The following is a 21,108-nucleotide window of genomic DNA, read 5'->3' as shown; positions in this document are numbered from 1 at the left end:
AGCATGAACAGTCGTGCTGTGACAAAGCCAAATTAGTGTGTCCTAAAAATATCTGTGTCCAGTGCACAGCCGAAAGTTTGTTTGGGTTTGATAAGGCAAGGAAGCGTTTCACTAACAGCGGTTTGTCTGCGTCCAGGATTCACCCGCTGTTTGCGTTTATGTGTATTGGGGTTTAAGTGCATCAGACAACTTACGAAGGCAACTGTCTGGACAGCTATAATGCGATATTTTTTCAGAGTATCGTTTTATGTGTGTAATTTTTTGTGCAACGTGTTTGAGTACTTTTTCATGGCTGTTAAAAGTTTAAAACGACAACTTTCTTTTACCAAAGAACCCTATAAAAAAATAGAGTTATAGAGTTCTTTGCTTTTACCAGTTCTTTTCGCTGAATGAAACAGCACTTATTGTAATGACTCAGCTTATGTGAGTAATGAGAAATGTGCTTTTTCACCGGTAACTGGTCAGCGTAATATTTTTTGCTAGTCATGCTTGCAGAATTTGCCATTTGCATAGTACAAGGTTCTAAACTTGCGTGAAAACTAATTAACACGTACTTTGTTTGCAGTTTAGGATATAATAACGGGATTTTTAGCTTTCACTACATTTCCAATAATTCCATTGAAAGAAAATCATGGCAGAACCAGTGTAAGTTATTCTTTGCTAAAAAATGTGTACATTTTAACAAAAAGTTTAACAAATGTTGTTACAGCGCTGATATTGCATTAATTGGATTGGCTGTTATGGTAAGTTAAATCTTCATTTAAATATTTGTTGAACGTGCAAGTAAAATGATGTTTTTAATTTCAGGGCCAAAACATTATCTTGAACATGAATGATCATGGATTTGTCGTAAGTTAATTACTTTTATTTAAGAGTTTTTTGATTCAGTACCTAAAGACAAGTTTTTTGCATTACCTAAAAAACAGATCTCTTTAATACCTGCAAAAACTAGTAAACCAGGAAATCTTTTTCTTTTTTAGGTTTGTGCCTACAATCGTACTGTCGAAAAAGTTGATCGTTTCTTGGCTAATGAAGCAAAAGGAACAAAGATTGTTGGAGCTCATTCAGTCAAAGAAATGATCTCAAAACTTAAAAAGCCACGAAGAGTAATGATGCTTGTAAAGGCTGGAAGTGCAGTAGATGCCTTTATTGATCAACTGGTTAGTACTTTGCTTAATTATAACCGGACCTTTACTAAATCACAGTATGCCAAGCCTATTAAAGATGTTATGCTGAATCGGCCAGTCACCAAGCATTTTCATATGGCAAAGAGTAGGCTAGAAAAATCTGGGAATGCTTGGTGACTTGCTGATTCAGTATAGTGCCTTCGATGAGCCTGACATACTGTGATTTATGTGTAAGTGGTAATCGCTGATCTGCATAGACCAGTGGTTCTCAAAGTATGGGTCGCGACCCAAACATGGGTCGCGCAGGGTCAAAAAATGGGTCGTTCAATGGTGATTCAATTCTGCCCAAACGAATTTTCTTAAAGCAGTAGTAAAGTCACCTCACTCGACCACGTTGTACAGTAAAATAAACCAATTATTACCACATACAGACAATAGCCTTCCAACTTTACTGTTACGCATGCGCATGACGATTGTAACGTCATGGTACGGGAAATAATAGGTCAATTGACCTAACTGAAGTTAATCACGAGAAACTAAACGTGGAGATGTAACAGCATTTGAGCATGAGTAAGTATTCGTACAAGGAGCACCATGATCATTGATCTGAAAATTTGGGATTCACTTCTATCAATGATCATGGTGCTGCAAAGTCGCAATGTGTGCTGTGTTATGCAGTGTTACAACTGGTTGTCTGTGTCTTTTTCTATTTCATGCATATCAGAAAAATTTTTTTTTGATGTTTGAGGCTTGGGTCGTGAGATGTTCATAAAACTCAGATTTGGGTCGCGGTCAAAAAAGTTTGAGAACCACTGGCATAGACGCTTCAGGGCTGATCCTAATTACGAATTTATGTTCAGCTTAAATGACCTATTGCATTGTTTTAAATGTTATGTTTTCATACCAATATGAACTGAAAATTAAAAAAAAGCTTTATATGTAGGTGCCACATCTTGAAGCTGGTGACATAATCATAGATGGAGGAAACTCAGAATATTTAGATACAATTCGACGATGCAAAGCTTTGGATGAAAAGAAGATTTTATTTGTTGGTTCTGGGGTGTCTGGAGGTGAAGATGGAGCTCGTTATGGTCCATCTCTTATGCCAGGTGGATCTCCTGCAGCTTGGTGAGTAATGCAATTGGTTCTGCCTATTTATCCAGGATCAGTGGTGTACACAAGGGAACATTTCAAACTTCATAGGAATTTGGTCGTTTGGGGTTCATTTACTTTTTCATTTTTTGTGCTAAATTGAAATACAGACAAGTTGTAAGAAGGTCAATTTTCAGCTGGAATAAATGGATTGTAATATAATATAACACAGTGTTTTGGGAAATTAACAAGTTGAGGTGTTAACCCGCTCTTAAAACTTTTGCCCCTGTACAGGGTGTTGTCCTTAGTAATGACTAGTTTGGGTGTTAACTTAAGATAACACTATTATTGGTTTTTATTGCTGGATTGGTCTTGAAGCATTCATGCATAGTGCAATAACGTTTTTTTTCTAAATAACTTGGTATAGCCACTTATACAGCAATACAAAAGCATACACTGACTTGTCAGTTTTTTGTCACAAATTTAAAAAAAAGCATGAATTGCATACCATTATTATTGAATGTATTTTTTGAAGGTCGCACATCAAGCCAATCTTCCAGGGAATAGCTGCAAAAGTTGGAAGTGAGCCATGTTGTGATTGGGTGAGTGAGAATTTTTGACTATTTGTTTCAATGCATAAAGGTTAAAGACCTTGGCAGGATCTTATGTGAAATTTCCTGTGAGTTACAAATTGATGTGTATTCAAGGTTGCCTGCGAATGTCAAATAGTTTTGCCATGAAAAATACCACACTTGACAGCAAAATAAGCTTTTTAAATCTTTACCGTGCTAAAATTGCCTTTTTGATACATTTTAACCATGAATGTAAAAGCATATAGAGCCAATAAATGATAAGCTGCAGACAGTGCACACTGTTTCGACCTATAAGGTCTCATCAGTGCAGCTGGTGATGAGAGATCGGCCGCATTGGCTAGTGTAGCCATTCAACGGCACTCCAGTTTGTTGGGAGCACAGGGTACAACCCGCTGCACTGATGAGACCTTATAGGTCGAAACAGTGTGCACTGTCTGCAGCTTAACCATGAATATTTTAACAAACCCAACAACTAAAATAAACTTACAAAAGCTAAGCATAATATTAAATTTATAGAGCTATTCTAGCAATTGTATTTTGTATTTTTTTGCCAAAAACAATTTGCCAAAAGAGCTTTAGAAATTTGAATCAAAATATACTAAACTGTAAACTTTAAAAGTATAAGTCTTAAGTTTATTTAACCAGAATCAACATTCTCTACTTTGAAGTTGTTTTCAATGACACTTTTTGTTTGTTTTGCAGGTGGGTGAAAACGGTGCCGGTCATTATGTGAAGATGGTACACAATGGGATTGAGTATGGAGACATGCAACTTATTTGCGAAACCTATCACATTATGAAAACTGTGTTAAATATGAGCAACGATGAAATATCAGAGGTAATGAATCATACTTTATTTCTAGAACATGTAACAGCACAAATTTTCAACCCAAAGCATTTTTTTACTCACATACAGTCACACAATATATCAGTTTATATTTGTTGGGGGAAAAAACTTGTTATTTAGAATATAAAATTGTGAAATTGAACATTGTAATACAAAAACATCAACAAATGCTGCTCATGTCCATAGATGGAGTCATCATTTATGTTTGTGGTTTCACCAAATACTTGATAACATGTAACCAGACATGATCTAGCACTATCGAACCCAACTGTAAACATGCTGAAGGCTTCCTGCCGTTTACACATTATGTCCACCTGTACCATATCGAGTTGTTAATTTGTTTCATGTTAATTATGTCTGATGCATGCAGGCACAGTAGTAAATCAAATCTGCTATAAAACAGCAACATACAGCATTTCCTATCTGTTGAAAAATTTGACAATTAGTTTTGGGATGATTAATTGTTAAAATCATAACATATTTTGCAATATTGTGCTGATACTAAAAGTTTAGTCATGTGAGCTGTGATAATGACTTGTTTGTAAAATAATTATTTTTTGAACCATATGTTGATATTGTTGTGTTGCAACAGATAAAGAAACTTGTATCAAAACTATCAAGGGGTATTTCTATCTCTTATTTAACCAGATGGTTTCTACTTTTGCAGTATTTTTTTTCAACTTTTATTAAACCTCGGGGGTTAATATTTGCCAATGACACTTTTGCCTGAACAATGTATTTGTGCAGTTTGGTACCAAAATACACACAGGCTGGCAACAGTCCATGGACCTGTGTGTGTTCAGCTCCAATTTAAGGTAGTGAAGACATTTACTTACTGTTCCTTTTGTCTAGTTTAAATATTGTTTTAGTGTGGTTTGGTACCAAATTTTAACCAGACTGGCCTCAGCACCTATGTGTGCTAACTCTCAATTTAAATTGTTTTTTTGAAGTTTAAAAACAGAAAAAAGTAAAATGGTGAGCTCCAGCAAGTTTAGCTCTCATCTATCAATTGTGCCCTCCACATTTAGGCGCTCCATATCGTTTCAACAGTGTGCAGCTATTTCCGGCTTGGTGATCGTTTTAGTGCAGTTGTGTTTCTATGTTTTCTTTCACCAAGCGAAATAAACCAAGCGCAACTCAAACACAGGGTACTTAGGTTACCTAGTAAGTATTGATAATGTGCATTTAACATTTCTAGGTGTTTGCTGAATGGAACAAAGGGGAACTAGACTCATTCCTAATTGAAATCACCACTGACATAATGAAGTTCCGTGACACAGACGGTACTCACCTTCTTGACAAAATACGGGATGCCGCTGGACAGAAAGGAACTGGAAAATGGACTGCTATTTCTGCCTTGGACCAGGGAATGCCTGTAACACTGATTGGTATGTTAGTAGCCACTAGTTATGTTAAAAGTTTTTGTACATACCAGAGTGATGTCTGGTTGTCCAAGTCATTAAAGAATATGCTCAAAACCTTTTTTATTTGTCCAAATTAATTGTTTGACATTTCTGTTCATCTGTGCCAGAAAACTTGTAAAGAAAAATGACTGATCACATTAGCTCACAATGCTCAGTTATATATTTAATATTAAGTTTGGATGCTTTTTCCACTTTTCTGGCAATAAAAAATCTTACTTATGCTCATTCTTCTACCTAAGTGAAGTAAAATGTTTTTTGGTACTAATGTTTTATTCCATGACATTAATTTTAGGTGAATCTGTATTTGCACGTTGCCTGTCATCACTGAAAGATGAGCGAGTTATAGCTTCCAAGCAGCTTGCTGGCCCTACAGTGTCATTCCAAGGTGACAGAAAAGCATTCCTTGAGGACCTAAAACAGGTTTGTTATAGTGAAAATCAGTTTTTGTTTTTAATCATAGCCGAAACCCAAGTCTCAAAACTCAAAAGGCTGACCCAACTTAAAATGCTATGTCAAACTAAGTGACTTTAAAAAAAAGGTGTGTTAATTACAGTATTCAAGGTCTGTTACAGGAACCATATGTAATTTACATTGGCACAATTGCTGTTCCTGTCCATGTCTAAGCACTATGTCAGGGTTCGACAACCTTTTAGGCGACATGTGCCAATTTACTTGTTATTTCCATGTTTTAATGACCATGCATGCCAACGTTTTTCTAAATAATGGTGGTTCATGCCAGCAGATATCAATAATAAGGAGAAAGCAGAACATTTTGTGCATGTAAGGCTGAATTTTAAGACAATGGTTTGATAAAAACTGAAAACAAGCAGTGTAACAGGTTAAATTGTTACTTCAATATAAACGTTCTGCTTTCTCCTTATTATTGTTACTTCAATATAAATGCAAATCGGTTGGCGTGTCATGAAAAACCACCTCTCGTGCCAAGGTTGGAACGCATGCCAGGGGTTGCCGACCCCTGCACTACGTAGTGTCAAAGGCATTTCCAAATGCATTTTTGTTTAGGCTCTGTATGCTTCCAAAATCATCTCTTACACACAAGGCTTTATGCTTATGAGGGAGGCCGCAAAACAATTCAAATGGAATCTAAACTATGGTGGTATCGCCCTCATGTGGCGAGGAGGGTGTATTATTCGAAGGTAAGACATATTAAATTTTTCACTTTGCTAAAGTTGCATTTGACAATATATGTTTTTGTTCCAGTGTTTTCTTGGGCAAAATCAAGGAGGCATTTGATAAGAATCATAATCTTACCAATCTTTTGCTTGATGATTTTTTCAAGCAAGCCATTCAGCGTGCACAGGTAAATGACATGACAAAGTTAAGAAATATTTCCTCTTGGTTTCAAATTGTTTGTTTTGGGGTCTGGGTGTGTGACATACAAATATTGGTAAAACCCCACCTTTTAATTTATCTCTGTAACATTTGTGCAAATAGGTTTACCCAGACTATATTAACGGCAAATTGTTTACTATGAGAGTTTCAATTGATCATAGCATTTGCGCAGAAACCTGGCCATAATGTTTTGTCCATTGAGGAAATGACAAGGCACAACTGTCTTTTTTAAATGGATATATTTAATTTAAGTTTTATGATTACTTGTCACTGATGTCTTGCCCGCAACGTATCACATCACAAGCATGTTTATCTACTAATTTCATATTAACCACCATCCACCAAGGCAGAAACTTTTAATATTTTTATTATTGTCAACAATAGAACAACCAGATAAAATTCATTTATTGCCTGTAAAAAAATTGTTAACAAAGACAATGTCAAATTACCTCTTTTGCGGCAGAAGTCAGTTTGTATTTATTAATTTTACAGGATGGGTGGAGAAGGGTTGTAGCTTCTGCTGTCACAAATGGTGTTCCTGCTCCATGTCTTAGCACTGCACTGTCATTCTACGATGGTTATCGCCTTGAAAAATTGCCAGCCAATCTTATTCAGGTAGGGAATATAAAATACTACACTGAAGAAGGCTATTAACCATAGAACCTATTTCACGTGACTCATAATTTTTTAGAATGCGCTCAATGAATTAAAAAACATTTTTATGATGAATAATGTTTTTTTTGCCTCAAAGATCATTCTTCTTGTGTAGTTTCATAGTAAATGCCACAGCTACAGTAAAATGTTCAGTAAATTGTCTGTTCTTTCACCAAATAATCCAAATACGAAATCATGTAAAATGCTGCAAACATTGAGTCAAAACCTTGACTTTTACAGGCACAGCGAGATTACTTTGGTGCTCACACCTATGAGCTTTTGAGTAACCCAGGCGAATTCCATCATACAAACTGGACTGGTCATGGAGGTCAAATCTCATCATCATCATACAATGCCTAATCATTACACTATGCAGTATTTCACAGTGTACATACATATACCTTACCTTTGTTGCACAATTCCATAAAAAAATCTGTGCTTTTTTATAAAAATGACTTCCAAATTGTTATTCAATTGGATAGGGTATCATTCAAAAGATTTGTTTTATAATTGTGTGTTCAGGCAAAGTTTAGTGATCTGTTTGCAATTTGTCTGGACAAATATGCTTGACAAATGGTCCGGTAATAATTTGTACATCAATTAAAAACACTATTAATGTTCCTTTTTTCTGGTATATCGTATCCATACCCAAATTGAACTAAAAATCAGCGGAATTTTGTTCTTCTGAATTCTTACAGGTGGAAACAAACTAGCACAAAAGCTGTATAGTATTTTAGTTTTACCACTAACATTCTGAAATCCTTTCACTAACAGCTACATTATGCACTTGTGTTAGCTAAAACTAACCGTAGTTTGTATATTATGTGTACGATAAGGTTCTGCTGAATAAGTTCCATGATATTACATTGATAAGTTGCTATATGCAAGGGTTGGTAATGGTAGTCTTGTTGCAACTCTTATGTGACTTTATTCAGAATACAATGTAGTAGACCAATATGATTTCTGTTTATGTTTGTATGTAATAGGGTTAGGCGCAGTTAAAAAAAGTGTAAGGGCATTAAAAAAATACCATTTTGAAAACAGTACAACCTGCTTTGACAACTATAATCTAGTTGAATTTGATTAAGCCTCTATAATTTCCATTTCATTTTTGAGAAAGTTGTTTTTGTCTACAAGCAGATACTCCTAGGTACATAGTAGTAACATAATTTTTTTTTATTTAAGAAAAAAATTCTTGCCAAGCCTGTATGACTGTTGTCAAATTTAAACAAATGCCAATAATAATCTTTTTACAAGCACATTTTAATGCTCAAATAAACAATATAAACTGGAAAGGTGGTTTTAAGCAAATTTCTGTTTTTATTTTGTGTAAATGGGATATATTTAGTACAATCAATTTTTTGGGCTCCTATTGCTTTTTTTAAGTAAACTCTTACACAGTTGGCAATGACTTTTATAAAAACAATAATATAACAAAGCAGGGTAGATCATCGACCTTTAACCAACCAGGGAAAACTGAACACATTTATTCAAACAGTGTCAAATATATAACAAAAAATACAAAAGTAATAAAACTACAACAGGTTTATGATTCGTTACACTTTGACATTTAGTGTTTGGTACAGGATCTATCCCGCAAGTAGTAGGCATCTTTATTGTCGACGATCACTGATCATGTATAAAATTATATGTAAGAATAATTGACGAAGCAACAGTGCTTCCTAATCAAAATCAGTCAACAAAGTTGTTTAACGATATATATTTTACCCCAAAAGGGCATCTTCAGTCGTTCTGTGAAACAACGGGTGTCAAAGTAAAACAAACCAAGCAATGAACTAAATCCATATTAAACACACAAAAGAGATACGGCAACCTGCTACAAGCCCTTGCTAACTATGCAATATTTGCGGCAGAACTGCGTCTATGCTACACGAAAGGCAAAGACTACAACAAGCGATAAGGGAACAGTGCGCACCCAGATAAAAAAGAAGGAAAAGGGGAGTGACGAGATAACCTTCTAGTCCAGAGGCGTTCGTTACACTTTGGTATCAAAATGCCCGCAATGTCAATTAAACCAACATAACATATGATTTGATTCAAAATAGTTTGGTCACAACATAAGACCGATGGTTTAGCAGCTTTTTGTGACCTGTATCTCAAAGAGCGTCAGTAAGCAAGTCAATGCGTTAGTGGGTCATGAGAGCGTTATAATTTCAGCAATGTTTTCTGGTTTATCATGCCATAAAACATAATCAGGGTAACAATATGAAGTCCTTGTTGTGTTACATTCTGTGCAGTGAACGACAAGCTCATGCTTTTTCCCACCTACAAAAGTAAAAGATATAAAGTGCACAGTAATGATGAATCAAAGCATATGTTACTTTTTTATACTGCTATTATATAAATGAAACCTCCTCATAGACAACAGTTTAAAAAAGGGTTTGCACAAAAAGAAATGGTGAAACCAACCATAGCAGAGCAGTTGCACTAAAATATTGGTCAAGCTAGAAATAGTCCACTTACTTTTAGGTCTGACTTTAGATGTTATACCAGGCATCAAAATCATCATGCACTTTTTGCAGAGATTTCGCTTCACATGGGGGCTTCTGCATGTAAAAACATTGCCTTATGATTTGACAGTTGACACAACTACACTATGTTAAAAATACTTACAATCGCAAGCAATTTTTTTGAGCTAGGGATTTCATGGTTTGGGCATAGTGTCTGGCCAATTCTTTTTGTGGTGGATCATTTTTCAAAGCTAAATGTGCGGCCTGAAAAGGTAGTTTACAGTTTACACCTAAAATTTATCATACATGGGTAAAAAGTTACATTAACTCACAGTAAGAGATTAAAGTTAAAAATTAACTCCGCCTCGGTGTAGGCTGTAGCTAAAATAAGTAAAAACATTAATCTTCCTGAAGTTACCTGAAAGAGAAAGTTCAGTCTTTGAAAAACGTCTTTTTTCTGCACTTGAAAATGCTTGTTTTTGCGGGTGTTTTTCCCCATTTTGCTACAAATTTAAACGCGAGGACTTTCATGCGTCAATCGAATCGAAGCAAAAAATATTTAAAATTTCCGGGTCTACGCAGTAGCTCATTCATACCAAAGACCAAAGTCTACAAAAAAACATTTCCATACATGAGATCACCTGGGACTTTCCACATCGAGCGGGGTAAGTTACCAATTTCGCATAAATATTATCAAACCACCAAATATTTACGTGTTAACGCTTGTTCATTATTTTCAATGTTAACTTTGTTGTTTTAATTTGTGTTGATTTTAGGCAATCCATGTAGATACCAAAAACCGAAAACGTGAAGATTTGGATTAGTCATTCCAGCATTCGAACAAAAACATTTAGGGTTATCTATCTCAGGACACAATAATACTCCTGTATCTTTTAGTAAAATATAAGAGGGTCAAATCAGTCGGATAGGACGATAAAACCTCTCACAAAGTTGCCGTCGTCGCGATTTTAAAGCACTTATCTACGTCAAGGGTGCTCAGATGAACGGCGGGCTTCGATCGTGAGGACGCGCGTTTTAAGAGATTTCATCGCCAGCTGATAGCACTTTTCGTTGCGACAGGGTTTTTATCCAGCCACTGTGCAGTTTTTAACAGCAGGACGACCCTTTACAATAAGTTGTGTGGGGTACAGAGTAGAGTTTATGTCCAAAGTAAAGGGAAATTTGTTATTACTGGAAAAAAATCCGCGCAAAATTGCTGAACGCTTTGGATAATTGGAAAAATATAAATATTTAAAAAAGCATGTTCAAGGGATTACTTTGGGTTGGATAGACTGAAATTGCGTTTCACAATGCGTTTGAAAAGCTTAAAAAGCTTAAATCTTGTGTCGCAGACTCAGGTGATTTACATAGTTTGTAAACAGTTGCTAATGCCTTAACAAAGTTGGGACGGCACCCGGACTTAACTATGTAAATGGAGTTATCAACAAAACTCGCTTAGTTTTATTGAAAGTTAAAACAGTTTAAGAGGTATTTACGCATCTAACAACAAAACAAGTTTAACAATGATTTTCTCCCCCTGTTTGTTTCATTGCAACTTTTAGACCCTTGTGGGCACCACAAACGGTAATTAACATCATCGTGGGAAGTTTAGTGCCAAGGGTGTAGCCTAAACAGTTTAATGAAATACGGAAATGCCCTTATTTGTGGCAGTGGGCTGTATTTCTTGGCAGTTGTGCAAAAGAACAGTTAAAGTGTTAGTATTGCTATTCTGTTTTTGCACAGGCTTTAGGAGGGATGGTTATTTTGTGTAAGTTGTAACAATAACATAGAACAGCAAAATATTTTCTGCTCAATAAGGTCAAATTATACATGCTTTTAGATCGCATTGTGCTTCCCGTCAGTTTAGAAAGTTAAGAAAAAAGTTTATTCCAGATAAATAAAAAAATGTTGCCGTTTTATTGTCAACTTGACGTTAGCAAACTTACGAAATGTGTTCAAGCTTGTAATGCATCGCTGGTTTTTGTTTACCACAGGCAGCGCTTGATAGACGTGCAAACTTACGACAATTGAAGTGTGGTAAGCAGGAAAACAATGAATGACTTGTTAATCTGTAGTAGCGAATTTGAAATGATGTAATGACTGACAGACAGGCGCTTTTCGAGTTTGTGTTCGTGTCCAGGGGGTATGGAGCACGCAAATTTAGCACATTTCCCCTAATCATTACAAAAACTGGTTATCGATAACATTGAAAAACATAATGCTGAATAGAGTTTTTTTAAGCATTTTGTTGGGGCTGTACACTGTTATTACCTTTTACCAAATCTTTGACCAATTGACCAGTTAGTTTTGTGTAAATTTCAACGAACAATTGTGCAACTTATACTAAACATGTTTACGTTTAAAACTGGTGGTGCATTAAACTGTTTTGTTAAACAAATTGAATAGTTCCAGCAAACGGGGTCAAAAGAAATTAGGCCAAAGAGTTTTTGAGATTTTTTTCCGGTCGGTCGGTCTACTCTACTAGACGTAGGGTAAAAAAGCACACAATGCTATTGGATCTAAACCAGCGGTTCCCAAACTGGGGTCCGCGGTCCTTTAGGGGTCCGTGAGGCAATTTTGGGGGGACCGCGAAGCGGTTGAAGTAATTCTATAATCTTATTTGGCGTCAGTTTGTGCCACTAAATAAGTTTAAATCAAACTAGAATTGAGAATCGACTGTCTCTATTGCTAAACAATAGCCTTTATTGAATGACAACTATCAAAAATGCAATTGTTCGCGCACAATCGTAATGTTTTTGTCCTGTTTGTGATGTCACATGCTGTCTTTGAATGATTGTTATGCGCAATTTTGCATAACTAGCTAAAATCCTGCAATCAACTTTCGTTTTTATGAAATACACATTCCGGCTTAAGGACCGCGAGCCCTCGAAATAATGGCAAAGGGACCGTTTTGAAAAAAATATGAAAAAGTTTGGGAACCACTGATCTAAACGGAGCATAGAAGCCAATAGGAAATCGAAATGGTTTGAGTGGCTGTATAATGTAGTCAATGTCTGTGAAAAACCAACGTTTTGGAGGCATGTTTGTCGAAATCACAAAGGGAATACAGTTTGGCATAATGTGCCAACATTTTTGTGTGCTTGTTCGTGTGTGAACTGTTAAACATATGTTAAGAGCATTAGGGGGCATTAACTTTCCAAACGAGATGGTTTTGTGGTTATTATTAGAGATGTACCGAATATTCGGTTTGCCGAATTTATTCGGCCGAATCGGCCACTTTTGCAAAGATTCGGTTTCGACCGAATAATTTGTTGCGATTCGGCCGAAACCGAATCTTTTACGAACACTCATTTAAAGCGTTAAACGTGTTTTTTTCTGCTTAGTATCAACGAAAATCGCGTCGATCATTATATTTTTTACACATTCGCTTTTCCCACTGCAGACGAAAATCAGTAATTCATTGTCGGGTTGGCAATCAATGTTATACCCCACTGAACTAAAATAAGAACGAAACACAACCATTCTGCACTAATTGCCAGGTAGATCAACTTATGTTTTCATGTCAATCGCCTAGGGTACGACTTTGCGTGACGTTATAAATGATTCGGTTGATTCGGCCGAATTTATTCGGCAAAACCGCCGAATATTCGGTTTCGGCCGAATCGGAATTTCGCCGATTCGGTACATCACTAGTTATTATACGCCAGTGGCATCATGCCACAAAGAAGCTTATGGAATATGAAGACTGTACTCTCTTATTGCAGGCATACTTCACTTATACTGCGTACGACATGTTTGGCTGCTGTAAGCTGCCAGAATTTGTCATGAGAAATATTGGCTTTGTGTTTTTGTAATGAATGAAGGTGATCTAAAATAAATGGCCGTTTTTCGGTTTTTGATACATTCAGGCACGTGACGAAAACTCTTTGTCCCCCTGTTCTGTCGCACACGTCGACATAATCGATAACAGGCTTAGACTCGACACACAACTTTAACACAGAAGTTACAGTTGGAAACAATCAGTCAAGTTCTATTGTTTCGAAACAAGCACCCTTGTCTGCCCAAAAAGCGCTGTTTGTGCCACGTGCTAGTCTGTAGAACGTTCAAGTTGGTGTGATGTAAGGGCATTTGTTGTGGACTATATAGGGCCATGTTTTGTTAGTTGGAGGACCATGTGGAATAATAATTTACTGATCCTTAAAAAAAATGAAGTTGTTTAATGTGAACACATGGATTTTTAGCATTGGCTGATTGTAAATAAAAAGGTAGCAAAACTATAGTTTTTCTTTGACCTTTATTTGTATGTCGACAATATAGTGGCAACTTTTTAAACCGATTGTTTGTAAATGTAAGAAAACGATCGAGACAAAGTTTGTTAACCCTTACAATTAAGATGATTGTAGCGTTTTGTTATTTGTTTTTGTCCAGCAGGTGTATAAAACTATGAAGTATCATGTTTTTCAAAAAAGGCAAGAAAAACGGTTGTTATTAGTTGACGTTTGTTCAACACTTGCAGTTTACAGCCGCAAAGCCACCACAAGACAGTAGAGTAGAATCGTAAGACAATATTTTTGTTGGAAGTTGTTCTATCAATTTTTTATAGATATGAAAGCAGTGTGCTAATGTGTTTTGAGTGCACAATGGAGAACGATGCCAACAACGATATTGGTCTCAAATCGTAAAGTCAAGTTAACTAAAACTTGCTCGCAGATAAACAACTTTATTAAGACTTAGACTGTCCTAGAGTAAGAAAAAAATGCAGCTTTACATGATGCAACAAAACTCGTTTACGAACTAAATTATAAGCTTAAATGGCAAAATAAAAAAGTGGTGGCAAATAAAGTTTTACATGTTACATAAGATTTTCAAACTTAGTGATTCTCACACTGTGTGCCGCGGCAGGGGCAAGAGGGGGCACTGGAATTTCAAAGTACCGCAAAATTACAATATTTTGTCGAATAACGTGATGACTGAAAAACGAAAGTGTTCTAAGAAAGGAAGTTAGAATAGTCAAAGCAAATGTCTAAACAAGCGACTTTAACGATGTGTGCATTGTTTACGTATCTGGTGTTGTTTTCATAGCCTCGTTTTTATGCATTTTAAACAGACATAATGGGTCATAGTTGCGTGGCTGTGCGGGGATTTTTCATCGTTGACGCAAATATACTGCATATATTTTATGCCATGTGTTCATAATTACTTGCGGTGCTAATGAAGTCAGAGCACCATACTATTTGAGATCCACATCTGGCTTGCAGTAAAATTTGCACTGTCCCTCAGACAGGAACGGAAATGCACAATTTTGCCATGTCAGCTTTCAAGAATGATTTTACGAATCTAAAAGTTGTCTGGATAAGTTTGGTTTTAAAAGCTATGCTTTCATTTATATTTTTAGCGTGTTTGCAAACGTGTTTTATCGTATTGGACTATGGCCGGAGCAAAATACAAACCGTATTATTTATTAATAAGCGCGTCGCTGAAAAGGATTATGATTTCAAATCGATTACTTATCTACATTTTATCGATCAGCTTAGGTGACCAATGTCTAAGAGGTTAGATGTCGAGATTTAAACCATTTTTTCTTTTGTTTATTTATCGTTGGTAAAGGTAACGCCTGAATCGGTTAGGTCTAGGTTGAATGAGTAAATGAGCCCATGGAAGGTTTTCTTGAGTCAGCGACCTTTTCATGACATACAAAATTTATTTTAAACTCCAAACTGCTTTCAATGTATTACATTGACAGGAAAGTCTACTAACGTAAGAACTCACATCACACCACAAAATTTGCTAAATACAGATGGACGGCGCAAAAAGCATTTTGCGAATATGCACGACCTTTCTGCTGTTAATAGCCTTATTTCCCCAACGGCCGCCAAGTGTCTATGTTTTTGTTTTTGGTGTAATGAAATATCTCACAATATTCCATCTGCGGGTGCCTGAAACATCTAGATTCATTTTTTTAACGTAATCCACATAATGAGTTAAACAATTTGGCGGTCAATCTTAAATGTTTATGACGTCATGATTCAAATGGTGACGCTGTGTGGTGCCTTTATATTTTGCATTATTTGCATGCATATTGGCTATTGGACTGGTAATATAACTTTCCACCCCCATAAAATAAGTTAAGAACAGTTTTAAAGCCAAATATCCGATAAAAGAGTTTTATTTATATTACGGTTGCCAGTACATATATTTAATATACATGTTTCACGGGCGCATAATATATGTTCACGGGCGCGCATCAATTAGTCTTCGCGGCCGCATTAGGCCATACGGCCGCAGGTCGTACACCCCCAGTTGCTCTCGAGTAAAGCAATACTACGAATATTAAAAGGTGTACCATCAGAGCACTATTTCTCAACTGGAGGTCCATGATGACTTTTTAGGTGGTCCACAAAACGATAATTATATTTGGTGATGTAGGCTACTGGAATAAGTTGCATATGATTTATTGTATATTCAATACGAAAAAAGCTTATCCAAGTCATTGGCCATTTATTGTTATCTGTCAGTTGTTTGATATCACTTTTGGAAATTATGTATTGAAGGAATATGTTTTAAGCCAATATGTTTGTTACGAATTATGTCTTTATCTTTACTTAACAATTAGACTGGTCCACGATATTCATTTAGTAAATTTCGTTGAACTAGTGGCCCAAGGCCTGTAACGAGTTGAGAACCACCGCACTAGAGATTAGAGATTAAAACCTAAAGTAAGCGATTACAGTGATGTTGCGTTAACTACTAACCGCCCTGACACAGTCAGAAGCACTTTTCGGGCAGCCCCCTTTTATCCGATTTTGCTCCGGGGGTTAATTATTTTTGCGGCCACGGACAGCGAAATGCCTCTTGAATAATTTACTAGCTGGAACCACTGCGGATTTTGATTAGCCCCTTCCAACAGGAACAAAAATCAGTGAATTGGTCATTTATATTTGTTAACTCGCGTGGCGCCCAAAGCATGGTCAATATGTGTTTGTTTATCAATAAATTTGTTTTTCAATATCGGGGGTCGTAAGCTTTAACCCTACTAAAGCTTTTGTTTTGATGTTGATAACAGGTTTTTATAGGGTTTAAGTTTGGTTCCACCCGCAAAATTTGAATAATAAACAATTTTGTTTCTATTTCTAGTGATTTGATTCCCTTTTGTCTTAATGACGCACAATAGACATCGTGACGTAAATCATTTGCCCAATCTGCCCCCGTGATGACGTAAGGAGTTTACTCCCAAACATGGCATTGAGAACATTTATATTTAGAATAGATCGATAAACAGACGTTGTACTTTTTATTGTAACTGCCTTGAAAAAATATTTTCATAGCAGTGTTAACGTGTCATCCACCGGATCTCATATTTAACAAACTTTTCGATTAACCAGCGTGAACCTGCATTTATGAACTACAGTAATTAAGTAACATTATGCAACATATAATTCACGTCTATTCAGTTGAACAAGTGCAAAGAAAAACTTTACATACAGTCTAACATGAATCATTTCTTTAAATTTGAAGCAGTACCTTTGCTTTGAGAATTGATAAACAAAAGCGCCAACGCAAACTGTTGACCCTAAACCACAAACTTAAAACATTGTTGTGTCACTTGTCCAATTTCAGGTACACTCCTGATTTACTTTTTAGGGCCTGACAAATTGAAAGTGTTGTGGCCGTTGGGTAAAGTTGTGTTTGCAGCGGGGTGCAGCACAGATTGTTTTAAATTACTGCGTTTTGTCTGTTAGCATTTCTTGCTAGTCAGAAGCCCCTGTGGACTCTAAAAGGATAAAATGAAATGCAAAATCGATCCGCTGCCTTAGCTGTTAAGCTCTAGAAAACACGCACTTTAATGGATAGCTTGTTAGCGAATTAGGTTTGTAGCGGTTTTGTGGTTTACTTGTCAAAAGTGTCTTTCCCGTTTTCTTAGATTTCTAAAGTCTGGGATAAAGTTCGCTATGTTGCAATAAAGCTGACGGTATATAAAGCTTTAAGATTGGACAGCACATAAATCTAATTGGTTAGTTTGGTCCTTTTTCACTGCAACTTGCTTGTATAGTGCTTAAATCTACAGTTATAAATTAGTAACTACAGTTACGGTACAAAACAGCTTAAAAACCCTTAAGCCAAAGGTTGCTGTTAAAAAACGCTTTTGTGCAAACTAGGTGTGTATATAGCTTACAGTGCAAATACGTTTGTGTATTTGGTAACAAAAACATGTAAATGTTGGATTATTTTTAACGTACGGGTTTCCCTCACGAGTTTCGGGGGGTATTTCCGTTATGTTTGACTGCGTTCCTTTCGCTCAAAAATTCACGTCTGCAAAGTTCAACTTTATAGGGCAAACTTTGAACCAAGAAGCGCAAGTGGGTAAAACTGTATGTAGGTTTTTATCTCCTAACTTTACATATATGTGTGACGCTGAATGCATAATTAGACCCAAGATTTGCAGGGGAGTTAAAACCTTGTTTTCGTAAAAGGTGCATTTTATTAAACTAAACGAGAAAAAACTTGGTGTGGGTTAAACTGGTTTTGGTATTTCCCTTTATTCGGATTTAAACTATCTGTATATTACAGCTTACATACAGCTTAGTCCGCTAAATCAAATCTAATTTAACCAAAGATCGTTACACAAGACTTATAACGTTTTGCGAAACCAATTTAAAAAGATAATTAAAAAAGAGATTTAGCCGGCGCGAAGTAGCATGCTAAGCCAAAATACGACAGCGCGCTGACGAAACGGGCGCTCTTCTTTATGATTATAATCCACCTGCATTTTCTGATCGATTTGATGCGTAAATTCCATTCGATCATCCAAAGATACGTACAGAGCCCAGGACATTTGAACCCCCGGTGGTATTAGCAATTCCATTGCAATCGATTGTTCATGCAAATACATATGTATTGTATGAACGCATGACCAATATGTATTAATTCCCCATAGGCAAACACAAGGCGTTTGTGACGTAACTATCAAAAGGCGTTGCATCGGACTTAAATCAGTCCACAATTAACGTTCAAATTAGGTTAGTAGACGTTATGTTAGGCCATGCCGCAGCCTGTGTAGAGTTATGCAGTGATTTTTAATGTTAAGGAAATTGTGCCTTTAAGTTAAATCTGTCAGAGACCGCAATTTTGCATCCCTACTTTTGTAGGTTATTTTATTGGTTACAGCTTAGAGAAAAAGGACACACAAGATTTTCTGTTTTTTTTCTCTACAGTCTAGAGTCAGTTTCTCATAACTTTTAACAGCTTGAGTTTACAAGCCACGTGGCATGTTTGACTGTTTGCATTTGTTGACAGGAATGTTATGTCCCTCACAACAGGGTTCTGATCGTTGCCATGCTGTGTGTAGGGACTTAAGGTTTGTACCAATTTTCGTGAACTAAAGCCAGACCGTACCTTCTTTGCAATGTTAAAACCAGATGAGAAGTTTGTTAGACACAAATCATTGTTATCAGACAGTTATGTTTAGTCATGGTGTACTTGTGCTTACATTAGTTCTGTACGGTAAAACAGCTAATCTTTGAAGCAAGCGTTATTGCACAAGTTCCAGTTTTGACAAGCCTCATAAATGCAGCTACTTCCTTAGCACTCGGCAAGCAAACTTAAAGTTTTGTATTTGTAGTTATAATTCGTTAACTGGAGTTTTTGTCTGCGACAGAGCCAACAACCATAAAAATGCAGACCTTTGCCATTCGAATTCAATTAGAGGTAGTTGTTTAGTATTGTTACATCACTATAGTTGTGTTTATTGACAACTTATCCACACTTAGCTGCTATGCAATTGTGTTTGGTAAACTTTCTCGCCCCTTTTTTATTTATTTACGTCTGGGCAGATTTGTAAGATAGAAAAATTTGGTCATTAAGTTTCGTTAACACAGCAATTGTACATTTAAAATATTGTCTACGTTTTAAGTATTTTTGGTTTGGAACGTTTGTTGTACCTTATATTTTGCACTAATATTTTTTTAGTTAATGCCCGTGCATTTAAGCAAGTTTGCAAAATCCCCGGACAAACATTGGTCAAATTCAAAGGAAACTTTGGGCAATTCCAGCAGTAATTTAAACCACATCCTAACAACCTTTACTTCCGATCACCTGGTAATGATTTAAAAATTGCTCGTAAAATTTATGAGATTTGGACATTATTAAGTTATAGCAGAGGCGGAAAGTAGATAGTCAACAAACCCTCCAATGGTTGGCTCTGTTTGTGTACTGGAGTTGAAAAGTTAATTCCAACCAACGACAGGGAAAACCAGGGTCAAACTAATTCAGCCTTTATTTATATAAGAATAAAATCAAACTATTTGATAGTTTGGAACAGGAATGCAAAAAAAATCGTTTGGAATGGCAATTGTTTTGTTGCAATGTTAAAAACATGCAGATTTTATTGTATCTGTATCACAGACAAGTTTGCCAAACCATATTAACAAACCAATATCGAACATTTTACGCAGTGTTTAATGTCAATATCCACCCTTTGTTAAGAGAGTAAGTTAGATTCTAGTTCAGCAGCAGGGTAAATTTAGATTGAGTTTTGGTCATTGAGGTTGAAAACGATTGCTTTAAAATCCCCGTTACTATGGTTTCACCGCAGCAAACGGGCTTACAAGGCACAATTTCTTGACGAGACTTGTGGGAATTTCCCGATGTTAACGGCTGTGCAGAAATACTGCTCCTCGTCTCGTTAAATGCCACAAAGTGCAAAGTTTTCAGGCGCGGCAGTTGTTCTACAGTTTAGAGGCTTTTAGTTTTTTTTAGTAAAGTGAAATCAATTATTCTGTTGCATGAAGATTCAATACTGCCGTAAAATAATGGAAAACCAATAGCAGGGTTTCAAGAGTTCATTGACAAAAAGTTGTACTGTGTAATGCAACTAACACTTGTAGCCAGACTTAAGATTACGAACATTGACTTTTTCAGTTGACGCTGTATCATCTTGTTTGTCAATCCCTTGTGTGGTTCTTGTGGTCTGGTTGCATTAGGTGTGTTAGGTTTTAATCCGTCAAGTAGTGATGTACAGAGTCGGGTAATTTCGGTTCGGTTCGAATCAACCGAATCTTTTGTGACGTCACACAAAGTCGTACGCTACGCTATTATCATTAAAACCTACATTTTACTGCCTGGCTCACAGTGGTGATACTATACAATAGAATAGTTCTGTTACATTATGCTCCCAGTTCTGTGAGTTTTTGGTTGATTCGGCAGAAATTAGGTGGAAATAAGTCTGTTTGCACATTAAAGTTATGTTCTTAAAATATTCGGTTTCGGCCGAAACCAAATTTTCGGAGAAAAGCTTATCCGGTCGAATAAATTTGGCAAACCGAAGAGTTGATACATCAGTAGCGTTAATCATTATTATTGACTTCGTCAGTGTCGCTTTACCATTATACCAATAAGTTTATCATAAGGATATAGTTCCCGACTTAGATATTAACGATCTTTTTTGGAGCTTGTAGGATAAGTAAACCTATACCGTTTCGCAACGGTTGACTTTACTCCAGGTGCTAATAATAGCTTTCCAAGAAGCGGATTTTTGCAACCTTAGACGGAACGTTAAACAATGTCAATAGAGGTTGCCTATAGCCTCTGT

The 21,108-nt window shown here is 36.3% G+C and overlaps 2 protein-coding genes across 2 annotated transcripts; one reads left to right on the top strand and one right to left on the bottom strand.

Annotated features, from left to right (window-relative positions):
- The first annotated feature begins 517 nt into the window (after positions 1-517).
- Positions 518-8,049, top strand: LOC145228959 (6-phosphogluconate dehydrogenase, decarboxylating-like). Its single transcript, XM_080094186.1, has 13 exons — positions 518-645; positions 710-743; positions 808-849; positions 981-1,160; positions 2,071-2,255; positions 2,755-2,821; positions 3,515-3,649; positions 4,857-5,046; positions 5,375-5,502; positions 6,106-6,239; positions 6,304-6,403; positions 6,928-7,050; positions 7,330-8,049. Exons 1-13 carry the CDS (start codon positions 632-634, stop codon positions 7,447-7,449), a joined length of 1,452 nt encoding a protein of 483 aa, XP_079950312.1. The 5' UTR covers positions 518-631; the 3' UTR covers positions 7,450-8,049.
- A 438-nt stretch (positions 8,050-8,487) lies between these two features.
- LOC145228961 (ribonuclease P protein subunit p21-like) lies at positions 8,488-10,205 on the bottom strand. Its single transcript, XM_080094188.1, has 4 exons — positions 9,979-10,205; positions 9,724-9,824; positions 9,574-9,656; positions 8,488-9,375 (listed from the first exon to the last, which is right to left on the bottom strand). Exons 1-4 carry the CDS (start codon positions 10,057-10,059, stop codon positions 9,245-9,247), a joined length of 396 nt encoding a protein of 131 aa, XP_079950314.1. The 5' UTR covers positions 10,060-10,205; the 3' UTR covers positions 8,488-9,244.
- Between the last annotated feature and the right edge of the window lie 10,903 nt (positions 10,206-21,108).

This window comes from Phallusia mammillata, chromosome 5 (genome assembly GCF_965637545.1).
Source record: "Phallusia mammillata chromosome 5, kaPhaMamm4.hap1.1, whole genome shotgun sequence".
NCBI lineage: Eukaryota > Metazoa > Chordata > Ascidiacea > Phlebobranchia > Ascidiidae > Phallusia > Phallusia mammillata.
The sequence above is the reverse complement of the archived record's forward strand: the minus strand, read 5'-3'. Positions and strand labels throughout refer to the sequence as shown.